Source organism: Miniopterus schreibersii (assembly GCF_964146895.1).
Source record: "Miniopterus schreibersii genome assembly, chromosome: X".
Classification (NCBI taxonomy): domain Eukaryota; kingdom Metazoa; phylum Chordata; class Mammalia; order Chiroptera; family Miniopteridae; genus Miniopterus; species Miniopterus schreibersii.
In genome coordinates, this window is record NC_138104.1 from 28,293,478 (window position 1) to 28,304,606 (window position 11,129).

The window sequence follows — 11,129 nt, forward strand, 5'->3', positions numbered from 1 at the left end:
AGTCTAAATGCTTGTAAGACCTCTACACTAAAAATTTTGAAAAATATTAAAGAAGACCTAAATAAATGTAGAAATATACCGTGCTCATGGATTGAAAGAAGGAGAGGGTGGAGGGAGAAACATCTACCCTAACAGTTCAGATGTACAGTCATAAAGGCGTAAACTAGGATAACAAATTCAGCTGTCAAAGTGAAGAAAGATGGAGGCTTATTGGCTGTGGAAAGGGTAAGAGTCAGACAAGGCTCTGAAATTTCAAGAGAGTAACTAGATGAATTAATAAGGCACATATTAGCACAGGAGATCACTCAAAGATGACTATAAAATATCAAATGAAGACTTAGAAGTCAAGTTGGCCCCCATAGACCTGTAGTCACCAAATGATATCATCTGGATAAGGGCAAACTGTTGGTGTCAATATTTTAATCTCCTGGATATAGTTGCCAATTTGCAGGAATTAGAAGAAAGAGGATCAGGTTGGACATAAGGAGGCAGCTAGCCAAAATCCAGACTGTGGTTAAACAGCCCAAACTCTTCCACAGTTAATTTGTAAGAAGAAGAAAGAGATGGAGGAAAAAAACCTGTACATTAATAGAGACTTTAAACAAATAGAAAAAAATTAAAGAGCAAGACTATACTATAGTGTCCCATTTGCACACTTGGAAGATACAACCATAAAGTATAGAAAGGAAATTATTGTTACAAATGTTAGGATATTAGTTACTTTCAGGGAGAAAGGGGTGGCTTCAATTAAGATGAGGCACATAAAAAGGCTTCTGGGGTGGCTGAAAAAGATCTATTTATTGATCTGAGTTATGGTTACAGGAGTGTTCTCCTTATACTATTTCATTAACCTATACATTTTTAATGTTTCTGGGTTATATTTTGCAATAAAAATGCTTTAAAACTTACAAGTTTTCTCTTTTTTATATGAATATGATCTAAGACACTTTTTCAAGAATCATAGCATGATAGCAAGGGTAACGATGGTGAGTGAAATTTCAGGGTCTCCTAATGACTTCATGATAAACAAGATCAGGGTTAAGAATCCTATCAAATGGATTAACTCAGTGATTTCCCAGTTTCTATAACTAGTCCTGCATTTCTTTGTCTTGCCATTCCATGAAATTATTCAAGATTTCATTGTGGTTTTCACTCAGTCAACATGGAATACCCATCTAGGATAAAACTGCTACAGAGCTCTGACATTTAAGGGGTTCCTGTATAGCCTTTTACAGTCTAAAATGGTTTCCTTGTTTTGCAGAAGAATTAGGCTCACTTTGTGCTGTTGTTTTTGTTTTGATTGCTTTTTAAACACAACTTTTAGAGATATAATTTACATACAATAAATCGCACACATATGAAGAGTACATTTCAAATGACTGGTGAATATTGACAAGTGTATACTCCAGCGTAATGAATACTGCATTTAAGATATGGAACATTTCCATTACTCCAGAAAGTCATGCCCCTTTGCAGTCAGTACCCCAACAAACTTCATTCTGGGAAATTATAATCTGATTTCTATCACTATAAATAGGTTTTACCTATTCAATAATGTTGTATAAACGGAAGCATGTAAGTATTCTTCTGCGCCTGGTTTCATCCATGTTATTGCCTGCATCAATAGTTTGTTCCTTATTATTGTTCAACTGTATATGTTTAGTTATCTATTGCTGCATAACAAATTACCCCAATACTTAGTGGCTTAAAACAACAAACATGTATTATTTCACAGTCTCCATGGGTCAAGAAATTAGACAAAGCTTAGCTGGGTTGCTCTCCCACAAAGTCTTCCACAAACTTCTAATGAAGGTGTTGACCAGGGCTGCATTCTCATTTTAAGGCTCAACCAAGGGACAGTCCACTTTCTAATTCACAAGGTTGTTGGCAGGATTTAGTTCCTAAAGGACTTTTGGACTAAGGGCCTCATTTCCTCTCTGGCTGTTCATATGTTGATGGATTGTTTCCAATAATAGGCTTTTATAAACTGCTTTGAAAATGTATGTACAAATATTTTTGTGGAAGCATATTTTTATCTATGGAGAGTAAATAAAGAATAGAATGGCTAGTCTTATGGTTAAGTATATGTTTGTAATTAAATAGTTTTCCAGAATGGTTGCACTTTAGAAATTAATATAGATGAACATAAAAAAAAATTCTCGCCCTGGCAGGTTTGCTCAGTGGTTAAAGCATCAGCCTGCGGACCATAACGTTGGGGGTTTGATTCCCAGTCAAGGGCACATTCCTCGGTTGCAGGTTTGATCTGGGCTCCTGTCGGGTGCATGCAGGAGAATGTGTCTCTCTCACATAGAAATTTCTTTCTCTAAAAGTTAATGGAAAAGATATGCTCAGGTGAGGATTTTTTAAAAAAATTTCTCACCAGCAAAATATGAGTTCCAGTTGCTCCATGTCCTCTACATTATTAGTTTTTGTAATTTGAATCATTTAATTAGGTTTTATTTTGAACTTCCCTGATGACTAACAATGCTGAACATCTTTTCAAGTGCTTATTGGCAGTTTGCATATCTACCTTTAAAAAATTTGTATCCAAATATTTTGCATAATTTTAATTGGGTTGTTTGTCTTCTTATTTTGAGTTTTAGGAGTTTTGTTTTGTTTTTTTAAAATATATGTTCTGGATGCAAGCTAGTCATCAACTATAAGTACTGTGAATATTTTAACCCAGTTGTCAGCTTGCCATTTTATCTTCTTAATAATGTCCTTCAAAAATCAGTTCTTCATTTTGTTGAAGTCCCATTGTACAATTGTTTTCTTTTGTGATCTGTACTCTTTTTTTTGTCTAACCTAAGAAATTTTTGCCTACCTCAATATTATTGCAAAGATTTTCTGCTGTTTTATTTTAGAAGTTTCAGGTTTTATATTCATGTTTATGATCTATTTCAAATTATTTTTTGTGTATGATGTAAGATAAAAATCAAGGATCCTCAGTGAGATATCTTGGAACTTTTGTTGGAAATCTATTGACCATATATGTTTGGGTCTATTTCTGGACTATGAAATCCAATTGTGCAATTGTTTTCTTTTATGATCTGTGCTCTTTTCTTTTATGCTGTGTGCTCTAACAACATTGTTAAACTCAATTAGTTCTAGTAGCATTTTGTAGATTCTTTAGAATTTTCATTGTAAAAAGTCATGTTGTCACCCTGGCTGGCGTGGCTCAGTTGGTTGGAGCATTATCTGGTGCACCGAAGGGTCACAGGTTCAATTCCCAGTCAAGGCACATACCCAGGTTGTGGGTTTGAACCCCAGTGAGGGCGCGTCAGGGAGACAATGGAGATAGGTGTTTCTCACACTGATGTTTCTCTCCTTGTTTCTCTTTCCCTCTCTCTCCCTCCCTCTTGCTAAAATCAATAAATACGTATCCTCAGGTGAGAATTTTTTCTAAAAAGCCATGTCGTCTGCAATTAAAGTGCATCTTAAGTAAGAGTGATGAAAGTGAATATCCTGCCCTTATTTCTAATCTTCTCTGTAGGATTATTATAAATTCTCTTTATCACTGGAAAAGTTTGCTGAGATTTTTATTTTAAATCATGAATGAGTGTTGACTTTTGCCAGATATTTTATACATCTACTAAAATTATAATGTTTTTTCTCCTTTATTCTGATAATAAGTGAAGTGCATTACTTGATTTTTGAAAATTAAACCAACTTTGTTATTTTTTTTTTTTTTAAATCAGTTTTCTGTTTCATTGTTTTCTGCCTTTATTGTTATTATTTCTTTCCTTCTATTTACTTTGGGTACAATATCCTTTTTTTCTCTAACTTTTGTGGATGGAAATTTAGATAATTGATTTTAAATCTCTCTTCTTTTCTAATGTTAGTGTTTAAAACTACAGATTTTCCTCTAAGCACTGTCTTAACAACATTCTCAAATTTGATATGTTATCATTGAGTTTGAAATATTCCTAATTTGCCTCATAATTTCCTTTTTGACCCATGGATTATTTACAAGTGTTACTTAAAATATTGGTATTTTTTTCTAGATACTGTATGTTTCTGATTTATAATTAATTAATTTTTGTAGTAGAAAACATACTCTATAAGTGCTATTCATGCAAGCCCAGATAACATAGAAAGTGCTCTCTGGTTAAAGGAGAAATAAAGCCTTAATATTAAAATATTAAGCCAACAACAGCATTTCTTTTTTCTAATTATTCCTTACCCAAGGTAGACTGTACTATTGACTGAGACATTATTCTGGATATTTTTGTGAGGGTATTTTTGGATGTGATTAACATTTAAAATTGGTGGACTTTGAGTAAAACAGATTGCTCTCCATAATGTGGGTGGGCCTCATCCAATCAGTTGGAAGTATGAATAGAGCAATGTTCTGACCTCTCCCAAGCCAAAGAGATGGCCTGCAGACTTGAGCTGCAACATTGGCTCTTTTGGGTCTTCAACCTGCCAGTCCACCTTGCAGAGTCTGAATTTGCCAGCTTCCATAATTGCAAAAGCTAATTCCTCAAAATAAATCTATCTATAGTCTCCTATTGGTTCTGTTTTGCTGCAGGCATCTATTTGTGATTACCCTAGAATAAAAGGCTCATCTGCCAACTTTTTCTCATTCTCAAAATGGTTCTGATGGTCAGCTTTAAATATTTGTTTTAAATATCTATATATAATTAAATTTAAAATATTGCATCTCAAGTTGTGTCAGGAACCCCCACACATTCAGGTACTCTTGGGTTCTCATTCAACATGTATTTTCATGACCATCAAGGAGCTGTTAAGAAGCCTAGATATGGGCCCCACAGGAAATGGCTGACAATTAAGGCAAATGGGCAGGGAGGAAAGAACACAGGGAGATAAACTCTTCTATAATCATGAACAAGCATCAGATTCTTCATGTGTAAAGTGTAGGAAACAATCTTTACCTCATAGGCTGGCAAGAGGTCACATGAGATAGCCCACTGGAGTACACTACCTTTGGGCAGTATGCTTGGCATATAACAGGAAATCACCAAAGGTGAGGTTCTCAGAAATCTCTAGAGGGCAAATACCATGCATGTCTTTGTAGTTGATGTTTGTGTTCTCCCCACCTACCCATCCACCTCCAAACTGACGCATATCAGTAGACATACAAAAAAGCACTGTGACTGCCCTTCATTGTGCTCTGAAGGTATAAGAACCCATCAATCATTCTCTAATTCCGTTATCCAGGGATAAACATAGTGGATAGTATGGTATATATATTTTTTATATTTTGTATTCTTTTTATTCTTAACAATGTATCTTGGCAACATTTCACTTCAGTATATATTAGATCTATGTGAGCTTTTAAAGTGGCTACATGCTATTGTATTGCATGAATAACTAGGTTTTATTGGAGATTGGTGAACATTTTGGTTATTTTCAAGTTGTTGCTTTTTCTTTTCTAGAATACGGTTGCTTTTCACCAACAAAGCTCATGCAAAGATCAAGTGTTCAATATATTTTTGCTGAAGGATAAAAAATTTTGGTGAGCAATCTTACACCATTGTTTTTTTGCATGTTCCTTATTAATTACTTAGTTAAATCCTGAGATGTGCTAGATTTGCCTGCAGAATCATTGTACCATTTCATATCTCCAGTAACAGCATAGGGAACATCCTACTCATCTACACTCACATAAAACCAGAATTTTTAGTCATACATTCTAATTGTTGAATACCTTTCCTTGCTATATCGGTCCTTATTGATATTCACAAAGGATTCAGGAGCTCCCCACCTCACCAACAAATCTTTGTCCTCTATCACAACTAACCATTCCTTAATAACTGTGACAACAGTGCTTCATTCTTTTTAAGACCTCTTCCTTTTTTAAAAGTATTTTCTGGAACCATTTACATCAAACTGGTTAGCAACAACTTTGCATTCATAATGAGCGACAGTCTTCCTAAAAACAAGTTTTAAGAATGCATCCCTCTTTCTGTTGCATCTGTTTCAAGCTAACAAATCAACAGCAACAAATACACTTAGATTAGTATCAAAATCTTTAGCAACAAAATGTTTAGTGTGATAAATGACTAAAAGTGGCTAGTTTCTGTGAGTGCTCTTAATTTCCCATTGTAGCTGAATAAGGTCTAAGGAAACATAAATAAAATGGAGATGAAAAACTACTTGATTCTGAATAATAGTGTTGAGGAAAGGTAGGATTTTTTGAATACACCATTGAAGGAACTAAAAGGGCATGGTACAAACTGGGAAAGAGGACATGATACTGAGATTGAACTAGTAAATTTTTATGACTGACTTTTGAGATCTGAAAAAAATCTAAGGGCAAGGTACTGTGGAATTATGGCTTCAGTAGCACACCTAATAAAAGTGTTTCACTTACCTAGCAGTGCTACAAAAAGGTAGCCTGTCCAGCTGCTCTGTACAGTTCAAACTTCCAAAAAATGTGTCTGCCTGGAGGGTCTATATTTATCATATGATTCAGCAGTAGAAACAGGTGGCTGGGCCTTTTTATCTTCCCATTTTGAGTCTTTTTTCCAACTGTACATATTAGATTGTATTTCTGATTATTGCTATTATATTTATGATTATTAAAAGAATACAATAAGTTTATGGAAAAGGATAGGAATTAATCAAAACAAAGGTGTGGAGCAAAATCTCAATCATTGACTTTTTATTTTTTAATATATCTTTATTGATTTCAGAGAGAGGGAAGGAGAGGGAGAGAGAGAGATAGAAACATCAATGATGAGAAAGTCATTGATAGAGCCCACAACCCAGGCCTGTGCCCTGACCGGGAATCGAACCCTGATCACCTGGATTCTAGGTCGATGCTCAGCCGCTGAGCCATGCCTGGCCGGGCTCAATCATTGACTTTTTAAATTTACCCTACCTGCTCTAGTTTTGTTATATCAACGTAAGAAACGTTCAAACATGTAGAAAATTTTTACGAGTTTATTTGAGCCAAATTGACAATTGCCGGGAAGCAAAATCTCAACAGATTGAGAAAATGCTCCAGAAAATGGCAGTTTTACACCTTATTTTATACATTACAATCAAAAGAGAAGATGCAAGTGGGTTACATGAAATCCACTGGTGGTAGATTAGGGGGCAGGAGAAAGCAAAGTGGGGGAGACCTCTGGGATTGCATAAAAGTAAAATGATAGACCCTTGTTTTACATAGGTGGGTACAGCATAGTTAATAGTCAACAATTAACATGATACCAATGAGGGGATTTGTGGTCTCTGCTCCGGTGCTTTAAGGAGTCCATGAAAAAGAAAATTACTTTATTATTGCAAAGGCAAGTTTATCAGGTATGTTATCCTAGATGCAAAAAGACAACAGACAGGCTTAATTAAGGTGAAGATTGACCCTTACTAGGGAAAAATACTGCTTTAGGACATGAGTACTCACCACGAACTGCTTTTAGTTTAAAAGTTTTAATTTCAGACCATCGTAAGTGGTTACTTTAGGTCTCTGAGTTTGTAAAGCCACCATGCAGGACTCCCCTGAACTTGTCAGGTTAGCATGTGGCCCCTTTTCATCCACAGTTTCAAGACTTGAACTGCAAAGGAAATGATGGCTATTAGTGACTGGTGGGGGGTGGGGTGCAGGGAAGAGTATTACTTTTCTGTTTTTGTGGCTTAGAAGAGGATGACTAATCCTTTCTGTCAACACAGCCACTAAAAAAGTAACAAAGGTTAATATGACTATGGGAAGATGCACCCTTCTCTGGTAATCAGAGAAAGGCGAATTTTATCCACAGGAAGAAGAAGCTACTTTTGACTTCTGGCATGAACAATGACAAAAATGAGTGACAGGGCCTGGTGTGGTGGTGGGGGTGCGGTGGTGGTGGTGGGAGAGGTTCATTAACCGTTCCACTTCTGCAGCACAGCTGGTGGGAGGGGAAGATGGGGACCAGTTGGAGGATGACGTAATCCTCACGTGACCACGAGCCGCTGTGAAGTTCCCCTATTCTCCGGCTTCTTTCTGCTCTGGGTACCAGCTCCTTACGTCCCTGCAGGCGTTGGTCCTTGTGGCCAAGAGGAGGATATAAATTCCTTAAATCCCAGCAGGTTGGTGTGAGGGACCCGATGGACTCCCAGGGGTGGTGATGGCTGAATCTAATGGTTTTCCCCAAATTCCTGCAGACTCATTGGAGATAACTGCATATTTTGAAAGGAGGGAGGGGTGGAGGCTGAAGTAGGTGGAAGTCTCCTGAAAGACACCCAGAGATTCAAGGACAGTTTAGAAATAATCAGCTTCTCTCCGATTGGCAAGCTTTCCCTTTATCTTTATCTTTCTCTCTCCAATTCCATTGAAGGAAATTTAGAGATAAATATAAAAGAATTCATCTCATTCAATGCCAGCCTGAGAGGTTGGGGAAGGAGGGAACTGTGGGCATTGCAAGGACTAGGCCTAAGGGTTAGGGTGGGGGGTGGGGGTAGAGACAGAGATCCAGGAAGCACAGGAACTGATGGGGAACCAAGAGGTAGGAAATATTGGGCAACGATGGTTATGAGGATCCCGGATTCAAGATAATAACGTTCATCTTATCTTTGGGGCTGGTGAATCCCCTAGGTTGGCCCCTTCCCTTCCCCCTTGCTTTCTGTCTGCAGGTCCTTGTATCTGGGTTCACAGACATCTTGAGGCAAGGAAAAGAGGAGGAAATTATCCCGAATTGTTACAGGTCAGTTTGAGGGAAATACTTAGCCAGGGGTCTCTGAGGGTGGAAGTTGGCAAGAGCCAGAGCTGTTAAAATTTGCAGGCTCACAGCTAACTCTCCTCTGCTCCCCTTCTCCCACCCATCACCCATCGGCGAGGCTATTAGCCTTGTCGGCTGGATAAATAGTGGGTTGCTAAGGAGGGGGAGGTAGATAGGGGTGAAATCTCAGACTTCTGAGGGCTGGGGGAGGGGGGGGATTAGGCCAGCATCTTGCTTCAAAGAGAAACTGACAAGCAATCTTACTCTACATTTTTTCTCTGAACTTAAGCAGGAAACAACTACATCATGCAAAAACCCTGCAAAGAAAATCAAGGGAAACTCAAGTGCAGCATGCCAAAGAGAGAAGAAAAATGCCCCTATGGAGAATTTGAACGCCAGCAAACTGAAGGGAATTTTAGGCAAAGGCTGCTTCAGTCTCTCGAGGAATTTAAAGAGGACATAGATTATAGGCATTTTAATAATGAAGAAATGGCAAGAGAGGGAGATGAGATGGAAAGCTGCTTGAAAGAGATAAGGGGTCTGAGAAAGAAGTTTAGGGCTCTGCATTCTAACCATAGGCATTCCCGGGACCGTCCTTATCACATTTGATGCATTTCTCCCCTGAATTCAACTATTTTCTGTTATTAATATCGCCACCACTGGGTTCTTTTGGTCTGCATTTTCTTACTAAATATTTATTATCATTTTACTCCAATTCAATGTTCCTTTAATTTACATATGACTGTTATTACCAACATCTCATCTTTTGACCCAATCTCATTCAATAGAATGTTTCATTCATTTGCATGAGGAGATGCTCATTGAATATTGTAAAGTAAAAACAATACTTTGCAAAACATTATACAATACATATATAATGAACATTTATATATGATATAATGCAAAAAAAGTCTGAATTATTATACACCAAAACATTAACAGTGACTCTCTGTGTGATCTGTACCTATTTATTTTTTTACCTATCTGGATCTTCTCATTTTCCAAAAAAACAAAACAAAACAAAGTATATATATGTGTGTGTATGTGTCTTTTACTTGTGTCACAAAAAGCTAAAATGAACAGACACAATAAAAGAACTTGTCAATCACCTTCGAAGGGCAGTGAAACACTTAACACACTCTTAGAACTTTAAATCACCTCTTGATCTCTTAGCTAGAGGAATAAAATTGGCAATTATTACAGACATACTTGCTTAAGACTTGGTCTTTCATGGAGAAAACATTGGCCTCACAGGGTAGCTATGGGGAAGAAAGAAGGGGACTCAGCTGTGCTTGGTGGGCCAATGTTCCCACCTCTGCATTCAGGATCCCAACCCACTACAGAACAGTCATTTGAGGGAGGGCCCTGGCATGACTCAACCTGTGTTTAGGAATAAGTCCAATAGGCAAGGAGGTGGGGGCTTCCATGCCAGTCTTCTGCTGGTGAGCTCCACCCTGTTCCCTCCCTTGGGTCCTGCCATGTCTGTTGGTTCCTTTGCTCTCTTGCTGTCCCCACTGCTGATGGGGCTCTGGAGTTGGGTGCCAAGTCCCCACTGAGTTAACTGGAGTCTCCAGGGAGTTGAACTCCCCATTCTGTTTTCTGAAGCCTCTGTCTATACTTTACAGTGACACTTAACACAGGTGGGGGTTGTTCCAGGAATGCTTGGGTCACAATGTTTTGCAGAGTTCATAGCAAAACAGCCCCTTCTGTTTTCAATCCCCGAATCCCTCTTCTCCATAGGAGTCAGACATGATGAGTTCAGTTTGAGAGCTGAACTGGGATAGAAGCTTGAGTAAAAGATGCTGTAGTCAGAGTTTCTGCTCTAAATCTAAGGTTTGTCTCCTTTTTCTTGCAACATGATCCCTCCCTGAAGGCTCCAGGCAGGCCTGCCTTACTGGTTCAGAAGTCTCCAGGGCATATGTAAATTGTACAAAGTGATTCAGGAAATAGATCTAAATGAACAATCTCTATCCCTTCCCCTGCTGAAACATGTAAAAATTCTTTGTGAGATTAATATATAACATTTATAAATATATTGTACTGTAGGAGTTCCAACCCCGGGAGAGCCACACTGTTCTTTGCTAGACTGAAAAAAACACAGCAGGCGACCAGAGAGGAAAGACAGCTTTTATTACTTACATCTGGAAATGACCTGGCCGCGGCCTGTAGGGTGAGTTTCTGTACCCAGCCTGGGTGAAGCAAGGGATTATCTAGGAGCTAGCAGAGGAGAGGGGGAGGGAGCCCTGCTGGGACCAGCCTGCTTGCCAAGGCCAAACAGAGGGTCTGGTGAAGCTTGTTAGCCAGCAAAGACGTGGGAAACCCTGGGATCTGGGCTTCTCTGCTCCTTGTGGCCACTGGCCAGGCAGACACCTTTCTACTGACTGGGGAGGGGAACTGGGCTATATCCTCATTTAACACTACATATACATACATATATAAAAATATATACTTTTAGTGTATACATATATG

At 38.3% G+C, this 11,129-nt stretch overlaps 1 protein-coding gene across 4 annotated transcripts; it reads left to right on the plus strand.

The window, feature by feature from the left end:
- The first annotated feature begins 7,958 nt into the window (after positions 1 to 7,958).
- On the plus strand, positions 7,959 to 9,859 carry TCEAL7 (transcription elongation factor A like 7). Of its 4 annotated transcripts, none has more exons than XM_081125802.1 (3): positions 7,959 to 8,031; positions 8,537 to 8,645; positions 8,950 to 9,859. In XM_081125802.1, the coding sequence occupies exon 3, from the start codon at positions 8,967 to 8,969 to the stop codon at positions 9,267 to 9,269; it is 303 nt and encodes a 100-aa protein (XP_080981928.1). In that variant the 5' UTR covers positions 7,959 to 8,031; positions 8,537 to 8,645; positions 8,950 to 8,966; the 3' UTR covers positions 9,270 to 9,859. The 4 variants fall into 4 exon arrangements, with proteins under 4 accessions (XP_080981928.1, XP_080981927.1, XP_080981929.1 ...); XM_081125801.1 differs by having other exon boundaries at positions 8,953 to 9,859; XM_081125803.1 differs by having other exon boundaries at positions 8,575 to 8,645; positions 8,953 to 9,859.
- Positions 9,860 to 11,129: the final 1,270 nt, after the last annotated feature.

What these genes read in the sequence shown, in the direction of transcription:
- TCEAL7 (XM_081125802.1), top strand. Translation starts at nt 8,967, where the DNA reads ATGCAAAAACCCTGCAAAGAAAATCAAGGGAAACTCAAGTGCAGCATG.